The sequence below is a fragment of the Diplotaxodon limnothrissa genome, linkage group LG16, assembly GCF_057381915.1.
Source record: "Diplotaxodon limnothrissa isolate DT_005_m linkage group LG16, D_limnothrissa_male_GT1.1, whole genome shotgun sequence".
Taxonomy (NCBI): Eukaryota; Metazoa; Chordata; class Actinopteri; order Cichliformes; family Cichlidae; genus Diplotaxodon; species Diplotaxodon limnothrissa.
Window position 1 is genome coordinate 12,847,041 of NC_140611.1, and position 20,955 is coordinate 12,867,995.

General features: G+C 40.7%; 1 protein-coding gene across 1 annotated transcript; it reads right to left on the reverse strand.

Moving 5' to 3' along the window:
- Positions 1-10,373: 10,373 nt before the first annotated feature.
- Positions 10,374-19,049, reverse strand: idh1 (isocitrate dehydrogenase (NADP(+)) 1). The gene is made up of 9 exons (XM_085374335.1): positions 18,936-19,049; positions 17,989-18,110; positions 15,905-16,196; positions 14,660-14,762; positions 12,968-13,145; positions 12,724-12,875; positions 12,437-12,577; positions 12,167-12,329; positions 10,374-11,214 (listed from the first exon to the last, which is right to left on the reverse strand). Exons 1-9 carry the CDS (start codon positions 19,047-19,049, stop codon positions 11,121-11,123), a joined length of 1,359 nt encoding a protein of 452 aa, XP_085230461.1. The 3' UTR covers positions 10,374-11,120.
- Between the last annotated feature and the right edge of the window lie 1,906 nt (positions 19,050-20,955).

A 20,955-nucleotide genomic window follows, 5' to 3' on the forward strand; every position in this document is an offset into this window, starting at 1 on the left:
ATTAAATGGAAAGTTCCAGCTTCTATGAATTAATACCAGTTTGTGCCAAAATTGTCAATAATTTCTCAATAGCCTCTGGTCTTAAACTCAACATTCCAAAATGTGAACTTCTCCCTGTTAAATTCTGCACAGATACTATTATATCAGGTGTTCCTGTTAAAAATAAGGTTAAATATCTTGGTATTATCATTCAAAAAGACCAAGATGCCAGATTATGTGAAAATTGCTGTTTCCACAGGATGAATCCATGTTAGATCAAAAGTGTCCAACCACACCATGGTACTATGTCAATTTCAAGTCAGTCTGATTTTGCTTTTCAAAATAAATGCCTTTTCAATTTGCCCATATATGACTTACTCTTGGAGCAAATTCAAAATGCTCTAAAATGGAAAGTTGCTGTTTCCACAGCTGTTTCCTCTTTCAACTGCAATACAACATAGATTTAATCTTCAGCTTCAAAGAGATTTATCCATTACTGGAAGATCCTTGGTAGCCAAAGTTGAAGGCCTCTCCCGACTTATTTATGCAGCTATGGCACTTGATGTTTCGAAAGAATTATGCACAAAAATTGATAAAATATTATTTAACTTCATTTGGAAAAAGAGAATACATTATATTTTAAAAAAAAAGTAATGATAAACAAGTTGTGTTCTGGTGGCCTAAATTCTTTAGATTTCACTTCCTTAAATGCATCTTTTAAAATCAAATGGATCAAACTCTTTTTAAAAAAATCCCACTTGGATTCTATCAAGGAAATTTATTATTACTAATAAGATAAGAGAAGTTACTCTTAAGTTGATCCATAGATGTTATCCGGTAAAGACATATCTGGTTAAATTTAAAAAAAATATTGAAACAATATGTTATTTATTTTGGGAATGCACTTATACACATGTATTTTGGATTGATCTAAATGATTTTATAAACACCAAAAGTGATCCCTCATGTAAACTGAAGTTTCAACATATTCTATTTGGCCTCTCACATACCGATAAAATAATTCCAGGGAAAAAATATATTATTAATCTTCTGATTATTTTTGCCAAATTTCACATACATTGTACAAGATTTTCTCAACAGCGTCCAAACATATTTGCTTTTAAAGCCCTGTTTTCCAATTATCTGGAAAATCTTAAGAAAAGTACTAATTCCAAAGCGTGTAAAACACAAGAGCTGTGTCGAATGTATAGTTTCACTTGACTTACATGTTGTTTATTTATACCTTGAGCACCTTTTTTTTCTTTCTTTCAGTTATTTTGTTTGTCTGTTTTCTCCTAAAGTATACCTTTTTGTTTACGTACTTGTATTTGTATACATAACTTGTTCAAGATACTGCAAGCTGTGGAATTTTTCATACCCTTTCTATATTCTACATTACCATGTATGTTTGTTGTTCAATTGTCTAAATTAAAAAACAAAACAAAACAAAAAACCTTTCATAGATCAACCGGGGTGATTTTAGCCCATCTTTCGGGGTGCTTCAGCACCCCTAAAATGAATCAAAGCACCCCCAAAGATTTCTTACTTTTTTTGACAATATTTGCTGTTTGTGTGACACACTACTAACACACTGCGGTGGGCGCCTCACCCGTGCCAAAGCGCTTCCAGGCGGAGGATAGTCCTCCCCCAGCTGCTATCAGGGCAGGAGACATTCACACCTGTGCGTCCAAAAGGCAAATGAATCGCGCATGAGCGAAGCCGCTGCTCCCATACTGACTGTAACGCAGTCAGTTCTTCTTTTACTGTTATGCTGTTTTGTGGATCACAAGGTTTAAAACTACCGTACTTATAAACACACACTCTCACACACAAAGTAACTCCACCAGAGTGCCAATTTCGGGTCACTTTTTCCGGTCCAGGCCCGGATAAAGGAGCAGGGTTGGAATTGTGACATTAAAAAACAATAATTGCTAAAAGAAATTTAATTTGTAGTTCTAAATAAATTCTAACTGCATTTAGGACGTTTTTTACTCACTTTATGTCCAGGAATAGAGCAGGAGGGAGAGAGAGAGAGAAACAGAGCCAGGGACAACAACGTCACATTAGAAAGGTATAGTAATCATCCACAACTATTTTCAGTTGCAGATGATAAAGGATTCAGAAAGTTTATTCATGCAGGCCCATATGACAGAGAATGTGCATGTTCTTTTTGTTTTCATATTTTAATTTATATTTAATTGTGTTGTGGTTTGCAGTGTTTTGTGTTGTTTCACTTTAAATTTGTTTAAAATGAAAAAGCTGAAAATTTAAATAGTTAAAAGTTGAAATGTAAATAGTTGGTTTTTGTATTATATGATTTATTTATTACATTTTATGTAGAGTGAATAAATAAAAGTATATTTACGGTGGCCCCGAGAGACAAAGCACACACAAACTTCAAAACACGTAAAAATTCCAAAACACGTAAAAACTCCAAAACACATACAAAACACAACAGAAGTGCTCCAGGATGCTGGGCGCAGTGTTGAGCTTTTGTTACCTAGTGGCTAAGTGATCTAGGTAGCTCTGTTTTGGAAGTTCAGTTAACGCTAGAAAAGTGTTTTGGAATTTGTATGTGCTTTTTGGAGTTTGTACGTGCTTTGTCTCGAGGGGCCACCGTATATATTTATATATAAACATAAATAAAACCACTTTTTTTACATTAGTAATTCCTTTTGTGCATAATTTTATATTGTTGTTAATAATAAATTAATTAAATTATTGGGAGCCGAAAGATAGTGAGCTGAGCCGAAAGAGCCGGTTCTCTAAAAAGAGCCGGAAATCCCATCACCACAATCTCACATTTCTGAATAAAAACACAAACAAAGCAGTTACCTTCATTATCTCATATCAGTGTAATATCACTGAAATGGTAACTCCATAAAAGAAGCATATTTGACTCGATAGCTTACAGTTCTTGCGCTTTTAGAGAAGTCCATCCACCCAGTCCAGTGTTTTCTGTATGAGAGAAGTTGCTGTGTGCTATTAAGTGTGGAAAAAAAACAAACCCAAAACGCGCTGTAGAAGTACAAATACTATTGTTAAAAATACTCCACAACCTAGACATTCAAACACTCATACACTCATAACACATACATATAGGGCCTTGGTGGTGGGCACGCTATACGGTCTGTGTATTCAACCTCACCTCTGGCACCAGTGCTCACCTCTCAATTTTAAATACATGTACACATTGAGGGTTCTCGGGAGGGGCCCTGCTGACAACTGCTGCTTTATGGCAGAAAGCACCATGCGCCCCCCCCCCCCCTTTTTTTTTTCTGTTTGTCTCCACTTTGGGGGAGTGCATGATGGTGGGAATGCATGCTTGTGTCTGTGTGTGCCTGTTTGTCTATGTCTATGTGTCAGGACAGGTCATAGACTCCACCTCTCTGGGAACATCTCAGGCCCCCCTAGGTGTGGCCCATCTCCCCTCACCACACTGCCTGCCAGTGGCTGTTGCCCTCAGCCGTCGGTGCATTGGTGGTTCTCAGTGTCCGGAGCTGGGGGGCCTCTACATGTCTGGGGCCTGGATTTCCTCCATGCTTTCTTCATGTCCTGGGGGGCAGGGCTATAGCTCCCCACATCTACTATTAGACACTTACATGGAGAAACCTTATGAATACTAGCGCTCTCACACACAGGTGTACAAACAGGTACACACAGACACACACTATCTTGGTTGGCTGCTGCCTCTAAACATATCATGTGTTGTTGGTCTTGTGTGCTGCTCAGTAAGATTCAGTATTTATTATTTACTGTTACCTGTGTAATGGTAAATGGACTAATTTTTATATAGCGCTTTTCTACTCTCCCGGAGTACTCAAAGCACTGTACAACATACCACATTCACCCAATCACACCCGTTCTCCCAAGCACTGACTCTAAACTGAATGCTTTTCTAACAACATTCACACACATTCATGCACACTGGATGCATTGGAGAGCAACTTGGGGTTAGTATCTTGCCAAAGGATACTTGGCATGCAGACTGGAGGAGCCAGGGATCAAACCACCAAGCTTCCGATCAGTAGGTGACCTGCTCTACCTCCTGAGCTACAGCCAGGAGGAGCTGTATTTTCCATAATATGCTCATTTCTTTTTGCTTGTTACTTTTCTCAGCAGGTGGGGAAGCAGATTTTCAGTGACTTTTCTGTCTATTCCTCTTATCCTCTATTTTTCTTTCCTTCTCCATGTATTTCTTCCCAACTTCTCTTTCCTTCTTATTTTCTCTTTCCTGTTCCCGAGTCCTGTCCTTTCTGATTGCAATAACTTACAATCAGAATCACAATCAACTTACAATTAGAATCAGTGAAAACTGTACAATGACAATAAATGAAGTTATAAGTTCTAAAATAAAATAAAAATAATAACAACAAAGAGCGAATAAACTATGAAAATTAAGTGTACCAGTACAGCAAAAGCTCCGCTAGGGAAAGTAAATCTTTTGGCCATTTTTCTTGGCCTTCAGACAATAATTCTGATTGCTACAGTGCTGGTCAGGGCAGGACAGGCAAAAAAAACCTCCACGTACTGGAAGTACTGATTTAACTTCTTTACTCAAGTAAAAGTAATTAGTACAGGCTCTGAAAACTACTCAGAGGAAAAAAAATAAAAAAAAGAGTTCTCTGCAAGATGTTTGTATTTTTGTGCTAAGCTAATTGAATCTTGTGCTATATTGACATAATCATAAAATAATATACATAGGAATACAAGCTTTAGTATAACTTTTTTAAATAAAAAATTTGAATTATACTCATCTTGAATCTGAAGAAAAGAAGGTAAAATAAAAAATATATCTCTTTTTTTTCTGTTGCCTATGTCGTAGAGGGTGACTTTGCCTCTAAACAGGAAAGTACAACTAGAGGGTAAAGTTGATTTAGCAAGTGTGGAACCCTAATGACAGTAAATGGTTCTTTGTTGTTTGGCTAGCTAATGGTTACAATATTCATGTTGCATCTGAGAATATGAAGTGTCTTGGTTGTGGGTTGGAGGGGCATCTTATGCAAGTGTGATGATTGTGGGGACAGCTCGCTGCCCCTTGCTTCCTCCTCTGTAAGGAGAATAAGAATAAGAATAACTTTATTTATCCCGAGGAAAATTCTTTTGTCATGTACATGCTCAAAGCAGCAGGAGAGACATAGGAACAGATGAACAAGATATAAGATATACAATATATACAATAAGAATAGTAGTGTACAGTAATATACAGTAGGATAGTGCAAGACATAGTATCGGATAACTCTAACAAAGTAATAGATATAACTATATATAAATAACTTAACTATCAGTGCAGGCGATTCTAGAAAGTGACATAGTATTGTGCAATAGAATAAAGGGAGTAGCAGCGTATGATGGGGGGATGAAACAAATATTCAATAAGGTACTGTTGGGTAATATTGCATGGTCTGGAAGGGAACAGAATAACATTGGTAAACGTCTCAGGAAAATCACCTACAGAGTGAGGAAGAGTTATACAGTCTTATTGCCACCGGCACAAAGGATTTACTGTGGCGGTCAGTTCTGCATTTTGGGGCAATGAGTCTTTTGCTGCGTTTGCTCCGATGGTCCATCATGGGGGGTGCGTGGGGTGGGAGGGGTTGTCCATGATAGAAACAAGCTTTTTTAGCGTCCTCCTTTCGGACACCTCCTCCAGGTTCTCAAGTCTGACACCCAGGACAGAACCAGCCTTTCTAATCAGTTTGTTCAGCCTGTTGGCATCAGCTGTCTTCACCCCACTTCCCCAGCACACAGCTGCAAAGAACACGACGCTCTCCAACACCGAGTGATAGAACATGGTCAGCATTTTCCTACCAACATTGAAGGACCTGAGTCGCCTCAGTAGGAAAAGCCGACTCTGCCCTTTTTTGAAGATAGCGTTGGTGTTCTTGGTCCAGTCCAGTTTACAGTCCAAGTGTACCCCCAGGTACCGGTAGTCCTCAACTATCTCCACATCAGCCCCTCTGATGGTGACAGGGTTAGGAGGAGGAGCCTGCTTCCTAAAGTCCATAATCAGTTCCTTTGTCTTTGTGATGTTAAGTTGTAGGTGGTTTAGCTCACACCACTCGACAAAGCTGTCCACCACACTCCTGTACTCCTCCTCCTGTCCATCATCCGAGAATTTCTGCAGATGACATGACTGAGACTTGTACCTGAAGTCAGATGTGTAGAGAGTGAAGAGGAAGGGTGATAGGACCGTCCCCTGCGGCGCCCCCATGCTGCTCAGGATGTTATCTGAGCGGCAGCTCTTCAGTCGGACATGCTGTGGTCGACTTGTTAAATAGTCCGTAATCCAACCAACCAGTGGGGCATCCACCTGCATTTCCGTGAGCTTATTCCCCAGCAGTGATGGTCTGATTGTGTTAAAAGCACTGGAGAAGTCAAAGAACATGACCCTCACAGTGCTCCCAACAATGTCCAGGTGAGAATAAGCCTGGTCCAGCAGGTAGATGATGGCATCCTCCACGCCGATACAAGGTTGATAAGCAAACTGCAGGGGGTCCAGTCAAGGCTCCACGAGCAGACGCAGATGTCTCAGGATGAGTCTCTCCAGCGTCTTCATGACATGTGAGGTCAGCGCCACTGGCCTGTAGTCACCGAGGGTCGACGGGTTGATCTTTTTAAGGACAGGAACCAGAGTGATGGGACTCTCTGCATTTCCAGACTCATGTTGAATATCCGTTTTAGAACTCCAGACAGCTGGGAAGCACAGCACCTGAGGGCCCTGGGACTGACACCATCAGGGCCAGCAACTTTGCTGGAGTGGAGTCTGCCCAATTCTTTTTTGATGTCATCTGCTGAGAGGGACAGGGTGAGACAGTCTGAGGGGGCAGGAGAGGGGGGAGGCAAAAGGAGAAGATGGGAATAGCTGGGTGTGGAGACAGGAGACGCAGGGCAGTCAAACCTATTGAAGTGCAGATTAAGGTTGTTAGCACTTTCGAGGTCCCCATCCATCCCAACACCTCTCTTTTGTCTCAGGCCAGTGATAGCCCGCATTCCATTCCACACCTCCCTGGTGTTGTTTTCCTGCAGTTTGTTTTCCAGCCCCCATCTGTAGGACTCTTTACCCTCTGCAATCTTGGCTTTCAGCTCCTTCTGCACCAGTTTCAGCTGATCTCTGTCACCATTTCTGAAAGCTCTTTTTTTTCTTGTTTAAGGTTGCTTTGATGTCTTTGGTAACCCAGGGTTTATTGTTGGGGAAGCACAGAATGGTTTTTTTGGGGACCACAGTGTCCACACAGAAGTTGATATAATCTGTTACACAGCCTGTCAGATTGTCAATATTGTCCTGATTGGAATCACAAAGAACATCCCAGTCAGTTGACTCAAAGCATCCCTGCAGAGTCTCTTCCGACTCCCTTGTCCATGTTGTAACAGTTTTTGTGGCTGCAGGTTGCCTCTGAACGGCAGGTCTGTAAAGGGGCTGGAGGTCATACGTCATACGCCTGCGCCGCGTTGGCATCAGGGGCGATGTAAACAATGACGATAATGGCGAGGGAAAACTCATGCGGTAAATAATATGGTCGAAGACCGACTGCTAACAGTTCGATGTGTTTGTTACACACAGCCTCACCTTAACGTGACTCGGGGAACACCAGCGGTTGTTAACATAGAGAGCGAGTCCTCCTCCCCTCTTCTTCTCGCTGCTGCCTGGGTCCCTGTCCACTCTCACACACGTAAATCCGTTTATATCCACCACCTGGTCCGGGATGTTTTTGTGCAGCCATGTCTCCATGAAACACATAACACTGCATTCTCGGAAAACTTCCTCTGTCCCTGTTAGCGTCGCAACCTCCTCCATCTTATTAACCAGCGATCTGACATTACCAGTCACTACAGACGGGAGAGCAGGATGGAATCTTTTCCTCCTCAGTCTTCGTGTTTTCCCGGCTCTGCAGCCGCGGTAGTTCATCTTGATCACCGCAGGGATCTCATGCTGAACACCGGCATGGCTGTGCTGTCTTAGCCCCAGCAGCAGGTCCCAGCTATAGACAAAGGGGCAGCGTGGCGTCGCGGTCATCTCAGTAGTTTTACATGGAGTTTCGTTTCCAAACACGGATAAAAACTTCTCGACTACACAAGAAGTGTAAACTAAAAAACTAAGTAGACAAAAAGAAATAAATAAGAGGAAAAGAAAGAAAGGGGAAAGTACTTTTCAACTGCAGAGTACTGCCAGCATCTCTGGCAGAGCCGTCATATTCTGGGGAGGGGCTGCCTTTAGAGTTGGTCTTAAGGTCAGCAAGAAATGTGCATTTGTAAAAAGTAAAAGATCGCACAAATGAGGAGGGGAGTGATTTTACATTCAGTTACATAAGTGAAAATCCTTTAACAGAGAGAATGCAGTGAAAAGATGAATGAAGATTTAAAAAAAATAGGCAAGGCCCAAGGGAAGTGGTAGAATAAAGGAACTGATAGACCAAATTCTTTCCAGGGTACCTGATAGAATAACACTGGCTAAATTCCTCTGTGAATATGAAGAATGAGAAGACTTACATGGAAAAAGGTAAAGTGAAAAGAGTCTTAGAGGGAAGCTCCAAAGCCCTTCTGTTGCAATTACAGGGACATGATGAATCCGAGGTAGACAGCGAGGTGGTTGTGGGAATGAAGTCACAATGGTTATTACTTTTTTGAAAATTAGAATGTTTCATCATTTCTTTATTATTACAGGTTCCAATTACTCTGGATCACTAATTAACTAATTAGAATCTGTCTCTGTTTATATGAAAAACAAGGGAGAGCTTGGACATTAATGCTTTACTGATACAGAGAAACAGACAGACTGAAAAAACTGAAATCCAATCAGTGATGATAGATCCTTGTTTTCAGCTTCCTTTTCCCCCATCACTAAACAAGCCTCTCCATTTAGTCTGTTGAATCAAAACTAAACGTTTATCCTTGAAACACAGTGCTGAGGATAATGCTGCTGAATGGAAGAGAGGGTTAGGGTTAGTGGCATCATTGGTGGAGTCATTCCTCTTTCTGTTGACATTGATAAAGTAATTGCATGTCACAGTTCAAAAATTAGGGCTGAGTTTGAAAACATTTTTTTATGCAGCAGCTCCATCTACTGTTCAAATCAAGTAGGGATGAAATTCTCTCCAGCATCAGACAATTTGCTGCTAAAGCTAACCGAGCCACAAGGTTGTGCTCTGTTATTTTTTATTTGATATATGAAAATGTAATCTATCAACAATCCTGTATACTGCTGCTGGCCTGCATCTGCAAGTTGTTCTGTAATCCTCGCTACCATTTTTTAAAATCCTTTTTGACAAAGCTCACAGTTAGGGTTGGATCAGGTGACCCTGAATCCAGTTATGCTGCAATAGGTCTAGGCTGCTGGGGGCTTCCCATGATCATTGTTCATCATTCACCTTTTCACTCACTATGTGTTTATACATGACTCTAGATTTAATAATTAGTCATTCTTTGGCTGTCTTGGCTGTATCTCAGGTAGTAGAGCAGGTCCCCTATGAATGACCTGTGAATGAATGAATAAAGCAAGTTGTGGAGAGTGCTTTCCAGAGTAGCAAAGCGCGATATAACACAGTCCTTATACCATCTCTTGCGCCATCTTTCTTTTCGTTTGTCTCCCAGCAGTTGGCCGCCCCTCTCTGAGCCTGGTTCTGCTGGAGGTTTTTTCCTTCCCACTGTTGCCAAGGAACTTGCTGATAGGGGATCATATCTTTGTATTAGGGTATTTACCTTACAATATAAAGCACCTTGAGACAACTGTTGCTGTAATTTGGCACTATCGATATAAAACTGAATTCAATTGAATTGCTATTTCTGACAATCAGATATGTATTGTCCGTGCTGACTTTTCTGGTGTGCAAAGAGGTCTTGCTGCACCTGCTGCTGTTCTGCCTGACTTGAGGCTTTCCATGTATGCACATGCCACCAAACAAATCACTGCAGAACTGGATATAATGGGCTGCCATTTAAATAGCAACTCTAAAGATGTAAAGAAATGCATTTCAATAAAATTGTGAACTTCAGAGCAGCTAAATACATGCTACAGAAATCATCTTGCAGTAGATTACTTATAAATAAGTGACAGCAACTGTGTGTGACACTGTGATTGTAGGTTGATATGTGTAGCTATTTACTGACTAGTCTGTGTTACTTGTAGAGGTTCAAACAAGGGAACATTTTGTTTGTGATAACAGTCAATGACCACCACCTTTTACTTGATACTACAGTATACTCTGTTTTGTTTATGCCACTTTTGGTGCACACTACATACAATCTGCAGTTTGTGTGTCAGTATAGACTTTAAATATAAAATCCATAACTCAATAATGAAAAACTCATTTATTATGAGTTATCAAATCAGGAATGAATAAGTGTAATGTTTATAGGTAGTTTTAATGTGGCTTTTTTTGGCAAGATCTAATAATCTAATATACTGTGTCTAAATTGAGGAGCACATAAACATGTACACACAAACAAAGGAGGAAAAATAAATATAGCTCTTTAAAAACTGACAATTAAAAATTCTGAAATTAAAAGCAAGTATTGTACTTTAATATCATTTGTTTTCAAATCATAAACTGTGTATTATAGTACAATTAGTGTAAAACCTTCACTGAATGCATTGTCACTCTCCTGCAGTGCAGAGAGATTTTCATTAGTTACATACAGGCTGACGTTGCTCTGTTTTTCTGGCACTATTTCATAAACTCTTGCCTGAAGTATTGTTAAAAAATTACAAGGTGAAAGAGATGAAGAGAATTAACAGATGACAAATTGTATAAAGGCAGTGAAGGTCCAGAGGCTCTTTCAGACCAATACTGTCCCCCTGCATGGTACAGATCACTTCAGCGGAACTGAGTGCAATTAGGGTAAACAAGGGAACTGAGATATCAGGTCACGGCCCGGCGTCACTGTCACAAGCGTAATTTTATCTTGTAGCAACCCAAGGTTGTGATTAGAAGCCCCCATTCTGCTTTCTTCTGGACAAGGCATTGTTCTTGACTGACCCTCTCTGACTTTGAGTCAATCCTGGAATTCTGAGTGCACTCTTCCCTTTCCATGGGGTGGTGGGGCCCAAACTTCCAGTAACTGTGTAGGTGTTTCTGTGGGTGAGCATGTGTCTGAATGCATATGTGTCTGTGTTAAACTGCTTTGAAGGCTGGGAGATGAAATCACAGCTTGGGCTGGCTTGCCAACTTGATCTTCAGGTTCTCTGCTAATTTGTCCAGGAACTCAAAGGTGTTCAAGTAGTCAGCACGTTTCACACTGCAAACAGAGTCAGAAAACAGATGACTGTCAGCATTAAAGTATTGCAAAAGTTCAGAGATCACCGAATATGACTAATTTTGACAAATATTCAGGCTGCATTTATGTAGTCAAAATAAGTTTCGACTGCAACAACTTAGTGCTCCTTTATGCCATCAAATCTAAGGCCCATTTCTCATATGAATAAATGCGTGGTTGCTGTTTCCAAGACGAGGAATGGTGTTGAAAATTTTTTTTATTATTACAGACATACTGAGCTGCTGTAAAGGCTTATGTGAGCATACGCTCTGCCACAGTTGGGCTCTATAAACGTAAGCATATGTCTGCATCTTTTTGTACTATTAGTAAAAATTCACTGCAATTATTCAACAAGCTCATTTTTGAAATGCCAAACAATACTTAAGAGGTTGGGAGCGGTCACATCTCCCGTCACACAAAACTTGGTTGATTAATACCCAATAATTATGATTATGTTACATAGGAAAAAAGGACATGGAAAAGTAAATCATAGTAAGAGGTAAAATATATGAAACGAATAATTAATACATTAAGAGTTTTTTTCCTTTGTTTTGTTCTTTCTGCATGCTTAGTTTCTGGAGTGTGTCAAAGACAATTTTGAACATCCACCATTGTAATATTTTATATTTAGCAGAACACTGTAGGAAAGAAAAAGCATAACTGCTCTATATTGAAAAGAGCTCAAACATATTTATAAACCTGAGTGAATTAAACTTTAATTTACGGATGCCCCAATCAGGTACATTTTGAAATGGAGCTGTCCTTTCCGGTCACTGTATGTGGTGGCTTCCACAAACTGGTGCCCACTCTTATGTATTTTTAATAGATTATTTCTAAGTTCTGAGACTGTATCAAGAATGTATTGTAAGATCTAATTACCCACTAATCTAACAGCACAATATCCTTATATGAATGTACATTGCATATGACTAACTTTGCAAGGCCTTTGATGCAGATAGCCAAATCTTTGGTCATGAAACCAGCCTCAATGGTCTCGATGCAAACAGCCTCCAGCGCCTCAGAGAACACTCGCAGCTCGGCATTGTTATCAAGCTTTGCCCGGTGAAGCAGGCCCCGTGTCCATGCAAAGATGGAGGCTGTAGGAAACAGACACACAGTGAAAGAGCATGCATTAGATAACTAACCTAGAGATAACCTTAGAGATAAAATCACATACGATCACATTTCCACAATCTGAGCCTACCAATAGGATTGGTGGAGGTTTCCTTTCCCTGCTGGTGTAGTCTGTAATGTCGAGTCACTGTGCCATGGGCAGCCTCTGACTCTACTGTACGTCCATCAGGACAGACAAGCACACTGGTCATCATACCCAGGGAGCCGTAGCCTAAAACACAGGGACAACCAAAAACTACATTAACATCTGAATATCATTAGTCTACAGTACACTGCAATTTTTTTAGGCTTTTATTATTTAAGTTTCTGCATGGTTTTTCACATAACTTCTGATCTGAACCTCCTTTTTAAACCAACCTTGTGCCACAGAGTCAGACTGTACATCTCCATCATAGTTCTTGCAGGCCCAAATGAAGCCTCCCTCAGATTTCATGGCTTGGGCCACCATGTCATCAATGAGACGGTGCTCATACCAGATGCCCTTGGCCTCAAACTGAGCACGATACTCTCTGAAGCACACAAGAAGGTGGACAACACAGTTCTGGCCCATGTCTGCTACAAGGATGTTTGCATAAGCTGCTTGTGCATGTGCTGTCCTTACTTCTCATAGATCTCCTGAAAGATGTCTTTGAAGCGTCCATCGTACTTCTTCAGGATGGTGTTCTTGGTGCTGAGGTATAGAGGCCAGCCTTTGGACAGAGCAATCTGGAAAGAGCTATTAGCAAAATCCCTGATGGACTTATCTGTGTTGTACATTCCCAAGGCCACACCACCTGTGCCTGGATAGACACAAACAAATAGACATACAGACAGACTAAATTCACATGAATTATCGACTTTAAAGGCAGACAATCTTGGACAAACTTGGAAAAATCTAGAAAAGGAACCAGTGTTACCTCTTACTCCGTTTAAAATTTATTTCAGTTCATTCAGTGTTAAACCTGAACATATCAATATTTACAAGAGCATGAACAAAGATATCATCTTTCACAGTATTTCACAATATAACCCATACAATATAAGGTTAATTGTACTAACAGACTTTTTAAATTTTCTACCAAACTTGCTAGTTTTGAAACTGTACTATAAAACAAATATGGAGGAAACAAGCTGTCAGCTCTTCTAAATCCTTGTTTTATTGTTTTATATACACTCTGTGGGGTGGACATGCAAGATATGGGTTTATACTACAGAGAAGCTTGATGATAAGATGGAGACAGTAAAGAGTAGATTCAATAGAATATCTGTTTATTTTAAACAATCAGATCTTTTGTATGTGGTAAATGGTTTGGATATATATATATATATATATATATATATATATATATATATGGCCCCAACTGACCGAGTGCTCAGTGAATACCTCAGGCAGCAGAAACCCAAGAAAGAGGAGGGAGACGAGGAACCATCATGGAAGGACAGGCCCCTGCACGGTATGTACCACCGGCAGATAGAGGAGGTGGCTGATATCCAGAAATCCTACCAGTGGCTGGACAAAGCTGGACTGAAAGACAGCACAGAGGCACTAATCATGGCAGCACAAGAACAAGCTCTGAGTACAAGATCCATAGAGGCTGGGGTCTATCACACCAGGCAAGACCCCAGGTGCAGGCTGTGTAAAGATGCCCCAGAGACAATCCAGCACATAACAGCAGGGTGCAAGATGCTAGCAGGCAAGGCATACATGGAACGCCATAACCCAGTTGCTCGGCATAGTGTACAGGAACATCTGTGCCGAGTATAACCTGGAAGTCCCGAGGTCAAAATGGGAGATGCCCCCAAGGGTGGTGGAGAATGACCGAGCTAAGATCCTGTGGGACTTCCAGATACAGACGGACAAAATGGTGGTGGCTAACCAACCGGACATAGTGGTGGTAGACAAACAGAAGCAGACGGCCGTAGTGATCGATGTAGCGGTTCCGAATGACAGCAATATCAGGAAGAAGGAACACGAGAAGCTGGAGAAATACCAAGGGCTCAGAGAAGAGCTCGAGAGGATGTGGAGGGTGAAGGTAACGGTGGTCCCCGTGGTAATCGGAGCACTAGGTGCGGTGACTCCCAAGCTAGGTGAGTGGCTCCAGCAGATCCCAGGAATAACATCGGAGATCTCTGTCCAGAAGAGCGCAGTCCTGGGAACAGCTAAGATACTGCGCAGGACCCTCAAGCTCCCAGGCCTCTGGTAGAGGACCCGAGCTTGAAGGATAAACCGCCCGCAGGGGCGTGCTGGGTGTTTTTTTTATATATATATATATATATATATATATATGTGTAGACACACACACAGGCTTCTTACCCTCAAACTCATGGACGACATATTTGACAGGCTCTCCCTTTGCGGGTGTGTAGGTCATCTCCACTTTCCCAGGCCCAGGCACCACAAAGTCTGTGGCTTTGTACTGTGGGGAGAACAGTGAGTAAGAAAAAAGATACAATCCCCAACATATACCATAACAGCAAGAAAGACTGTCATAAACACCTAAAGAGGACTAGTCAGAGTGTACAGCATTGTTCTTTCTGACATCTAACAGATATTATGTAACCAGCAGCCATCTGATACGTCACCCAACTGGAAGCAGAACTGTTGACTTTGGCTATGCACCATGAACCAACCTGTGATTTACTTCTGTGGCTGTTGAGGTGGTACACTGTGGTCCAAAGGACAGCTGATGAAACCTAATTATTGACCAAGTCACTCCTAACACAACGTCTGATATAACTGTCAATTCCCTGAGCTCATACATCAGCTGACGGAGGGAAAGAGCAGTTACAGAAGTGTGGTAGAAAATTACAGGCAGCCTCCGAAATGGAAACAATAATTAAGATGAAGTTTTAGTTTAAAAAACATTTTATTTTAACCTCATTTGGAAAACTTCAGAAAACTATGGGCATTATTTTTCTTTGCCACAACATAAGCCATGAAAATACTATTTCACACTAAAACTAGATGAAGACAGACTCACTATTCTTTGCTCTTTGGTGTAGAATACACATCCTGCTTCTAATGCAAGGGTTTGAATAAATGTGTGGCTTTGCAAATGAATGTGATGTCTGGACACACTTTCCTACAGGCTTGACTCTTTGTTCTTATCACCTTTTTCTTTCATTGTCACCTCCCTACCTCCTTCTAAATGCTAATTTGCCTGAGCCAGCTTACCTTCACAGACGCTCTATAAATCTGTAGGGCATAAACAGACTTCTACAGTAAACTAACTCTAGAACAGGACATTGAGTCATTTCCTCAACATCCTATTGACACAATAATATACACGACATGAAACTACAAAAATCTGAGTAGTTTTACATCTTAAAAGATGGAAAAAGGTGTCTATGTGTCACATATTCATTTGTAGGTTGCCATTTTTAAATACTGTTGGAATGAAATTCTCTATAATTACAACCTTATTTTTTTGGAGACTTTGAAAAATTTACATGAGATGTGTGAAATCTTGACTAGAGATTCACAGATCATATATCCCCCCCCCCCCCTCCCTTAGCATGCATACTTCAAAGTTTTCAGTAAGTGGGACCGATAGGGTACCTGATCTCCATGGGCATGTCTGCCGATGATGATGGGCTTGGTCCAGCCGGACACCAGGCGGGGGATATTCTTACATATGATGGCCTCCCTGAACACCGTGCCCCCGAGAATGTTACGGATGGTCCCGTTGGGTGAGCGCCACATCTGCTTGAGCTTGAACTCCTCCACACGTTTCTCGTCTGGCGTGATGGTGGCGCACTTGATGCCCACATTGTAACGGTGGACTGCCTCTGCTGCCTCAACTGTCACCCGGTCATCAGTTGCATCTCGGTTCTCCATCCCAAGGTCATAGCTTTGCAAGGAGAGATTAAGAGAACATGATTAATGGTGCCGAGAGAAAGCTAATACATAATTTATAATGTCTTGTAAATGTACCTAGACTGTCAATAAAAACCTCAAAGTTTTAGTACAAAAAGCAAAGAATACTTTAAGCATTTTAGCTGCTCCTTCACAAGGTGTCACCAGGACGCAGCTCCACATGTGTGACTTAGTAAACTTTTATGCCCAATGCCCTTCATCACACATTGCCAAGGGTTTTTGCCTCTTTTTGCTTGTTAGGGTATGATGTAAACCACTATACTGGGGAGCTAGTGGTAGTAACTACTACAGGGCTCAAATGATTAGTAAATATAACTGATTAGTAATTATAATTGAGAATATTTGTGTGCTTCTAAGAATTAGAGTATGAGATTAAGAATGAAGACAGGGACCAAACACACACAGAGAACATTGATAATCTCAGCAGCAGAGGAACTGAATGCTATGAGCGTTACAAGTATTTACACATAACTTAGCAGCAGACCCCAGTGCACTAACTACCGAACACTATGCTATTGATTTAGCTGAGTGAAATGCAAAGCGGAGAATGTCAAAGTGCACCTACTGTGATGTGGAACACAATAACTGTGTCAAAGGACATGAATGACTTGAATGAGTGGTGAAAGTGAATCTGATTATGGAATAATTTGAACTGCTGCCAGAGCTTTTTGCACTTCATTATGAAGGCAATTTTCTTGCCTGCAGGCCCTGACACAGCATTCTTATGAAGGAGACTTTCTATTAACCCTCTGTTCCATTTTCTTTTAGGCGCTGCCACTGCAACGAAGCAACATGAAGAAAGCAAAAAAAAGGAATCAGTTGTGCAACGAAACCAGGCACTCTGCCAGCATAACTGGATCGGTTTGCTCCACTTGTTATACTTGAGAAACCTCACAGCTTTAACAAACAGTTAGAGGAGGGGGTGAAAACCAGCTCAGTGTCCTTAGACTTCTCTTTGGCAATTATCTTGTGTGCTGGCTTTGTATGAAAGTGGCCTTGACCTTTTACCCACTTCCCTCCTTCCTCAACTGAAAATCCAAGCCACATGAATGAACCGATGAGGTTCATTCTTTGGAATCTTTGCAGAAAACCTTGCACATGTTCCAAACTATGTGCTTCCAAGAATTCCGTGCCCAGTGAACCACCTGACTGTGTGGTGGGACTTTTAACCATTGTACTATCGTGGATGGTTAACAACAGTGCAAAGTCCATGAAACAGATAAGTAGAGGAAGGTCAAATTAAGAAACCGATGACGCAAATGGATGTTATACTACCAATTATCGTTATTACTTTGTTTGGACATTTCTGATCTACAATATCACCCATTTGATTTAATAATACTTGTTGAAACTTTTCATTGTCTTCTTGATTACAAGACTTTTGTAAATAGCTTTTAATGCAATGGTGATTTTTTTTTTCTGAGGTAGCAGCTGCAGTTAGTATATTCTGCTTTGCAGCTGAACCATTAGACACCTTTCGGGTGGGGGGGAATGTATTTTCAGGGCAAAGGTCAATGATGGGGGATGCATTAAAGCAAGAATTCAAGCCAAACAAGAAGTACCAGGCATGCAGAAAGTGTTGCTTGAATTCCGTTTTTGATTCTGTTTTACTAAGACTATCCCTGCTGGGAGTACTTACCACTGCACCACTGTCATGTAAACAAAAGTATATTTAAAAAGAAACCATTAAATGTAAGCGATCTGAGTGCACTGAGCTGCTAGAACAATGGGATCTTTACACAGTGTAGGAGTACAGGTGTATTCACCTGTGCACTTCAAGCTCCAGGTACGGAAAGATGAGTTTCTCCTTAATGAGCTCCCAGATGACCCGAGTCATTTCATCTCCCTGCATCTCCACCACAGAGCCAGCCTTGATCTTGGGAGACATCTGTCACAATAGAATGACCACGAAGAAGACAAAAACAAATAAGTTACTCTGACACTTATTCTGATAACTGAAGTGACTGGAGAGAGATTATTATTACACAACAATTTGTCAAATGACATGCTGATACCCAAGAGGGGGGAAAAGGTCTGTAGACTATGAATGAATTCATTCACAAGATGCTTAAAGTATCCAGAGCTATGACTCGGCGTAAATCCATAATAACCCTCTTCAATTATCCCAGTGGCCAAAAAAAAAAAAAAAAAGGGGGGGGGGATTACCTCCTTGGTTATTATTTTTGTTATTACCATTGTTATTTTAATAATCTCGGTTGAAAAGACCTTATTGGTGGTGTTTCACAACAGACGATTTCACAACTTTCAAAGATTTCATTTTATAATCTCGCCTAAAGTTCACTTAAAGAAGAAGCGACTTGAGTTAAGCAAAGAAGGAATGCAGAGCACTAACAGGACAAGGTAAAAAATCTGATAAATAACAATCTGAAACATGAAACCAGGAAGGAGGTGTTGGCTGAGGATATCAGGCCTGAATGGCCACTATGTCGGTTTGCTTAAGCTACCCGCAATTTAATTTGAATGAACAGCCGACACAAAAGTGTATTTCATAGCAAAGCAAACAGAAAAACGCGTTACTTCAACTTTGTCACCACCCCCCTTTTATTTTTCTTTGGACAGATGACGGCTAATGCCAGCAGCAGCAACAAAAACAAAAAAAGAAGGAGCCGCCGAGTATTTCTTTCTTTCCTGCACGACGCCATCATTGTGTTCTGCAGTAAGCGCTGTTTAATTCAGTGCTACAAACGCCTACCGTATTGAGTTTAAGATCCACGACACAACCAGAGATGAGGAAGCCGAACGATGACCTGCCGGAGAAGACGGCGTATCTAGCTGCTAGGTGCCAGTTTCTATTCCGCGAGCTCATTGGCAAGAGTCTTGGCCAATCAGAGAAGAGCGGAAAACATTTAACGCCAATCAGATAAATCCACACCGCAGAAGGGTAGGTCTGAAAGCGGTGATTGTCCATCTGATGAGGGTTTCCACGCCCACCGATACGCTTGTTCTATGCGTGGACTGTTGCACAATGGGTGCTATTTGACAGTTTGGTGGCAAAAGGCGGCACCACCAGTTATAATGGTCCATCTGAAAGGATATTAGTAAAACTGACAAACTACAGATTCAATATTTTGATTGGCTAGATCACAATTCTATTATTTTAATTTTAAAAAGAGAAACTGATCATAAATGAGTCTAGATTACACCAGAGCCCATATACAATTTCCAAGAAAGTAGGAAACTAAAGCTAAACGCTAATGGTAAAACACATATTATCATATGTGTCATTATTATTATTAACCACTTTTTAAAACAGCATACAGAATAATAATTTTGTTATAAACGACAAATTACAGACTCAGACCAAGTCTTTTGAACAACTTTCAAGTACTTTGTTCTCCAACGTGTGCCTTTCTGTTGTTTTATATATATTCCTCTAGTTTGTGCTTATTGCACAATCTTTGTGTTGGTGTTGTTCGCAAATCATCATAATTAATGCTGCATATCAGGATACTTTTCTTTCATAAACAATAACAATTATACACATTTTCTTTGGAAAACTGAAACTACTTGACGGTAGCATTAGCTAACCAATTAAGGATTTTGATTCTGATTTTCCTGCCCAGAACAGGCTAATTCTCTGTATAGAGAACCAGTGTTGACATACACCCTGCCATGACACCAGTCAGTCAGAAGTGCCAGCTTGATGCCGGATCCAGGGAAGACCTGTTTTCTATGGGCATGCACCAAACCACAATCGGGCCAGATGTGGCATGCCAGCGCAAAAACAGTGGCATCATTGCCAGACCTGGCTCATATCTGGATGACATATGGCTTACCATGCTAGAAGTCAACCAGCAGTGCCGGCTTGATGCCAGATCCGGGCCAGACCTGCTTGCTATGTAGGATTACATGCACTCGCAGTAGGTTATAAGTTATCTTTCTCGCCAAAAGAGAAAGGTTTCTTCATTTCTTGAATAACTTGAAAATCTTAGGTCAAACAGCTGCAAATCCTGGTTGCAAACAACGGTACTGAATTCTATAGTATTCATGGATAAATATGTTTGCCTGTGTCTTCTTTCAATAATTACAGCTATCTTTATGAAGTTGTACAAAAACACCTATAAGATTAAGCCATAAATAATATTGTCTGAGTCTGTTGGAGCTATGTGTTCTTTATTGTTAATATTTTGAAATTTGTTAAAATTTGTTGTTGGTTTACTTATATTTTTGGGTTATTCACAAGTTTTATTTGTAGGTTAATACTTGCTTCATTGTTTGGGTTTGTTTTGTTGTTTATCTCGTTAAGTCAGCCAGGAAAAACTGTAGTGCAATTTTTTTCTATAAATAAAGCGATTGGTATAGGACCAGCATGCACTGGGGTGGGACTATGGTTTTCTTTGACCAGAGCAGGAGAAGCAACAGGAAGCAACAAAAATGGTCTTGTTATTGCTTTCCAAACTGGATAAATAAACCATGGAATGCAACTTTCAAGTTTGGACAGTCGGCTCTTTTGCCTGCATACAAGATCTTATGTCAGTGCAGCAGTGGCTTGTGGATTAAAGGATGTTTGGTTGGCCAAACAAAAGGAATCGCCACTACAAAGTCTTCTTTCAAAAGTTATAGCTATCTTTATGAAGTTGTACAAAAACACCTTTTGTTGCCCAGACAAGGCAATTCTTACTGTTAGATGTATTTGAATGGCGTTCTAGAAAAGAACAGAGTATAGTTTTTCATTTTTGTGAATACTTGAAAATCTTAGCTCACACAGCTTT

Bases quoted from the DNA above. Each gene is read 5' to 3' on its own strand.
- idh1 (XM_085374335.1), bottom strand. From the start codon at position 19,049: ATGAGCTCGCGGAATAGAAACTGGCACCTAGCAGCTAGATACGCCGTC. The intron at 14,763-15,904 runs GTACCCTATCGG...TTCTCCCCACAG, and splicing joins GACATGCCCATGGAGATCAG to TACAAAGCCACAGACTTTGT. The intron at 12,876-12,967 runs GTAAGGACAGCA...TGTGTGCTTCAG, and splicing joins TTTCAGGAGATCTATGAGAA to AGAGTATCGTGCTCAGTTTG.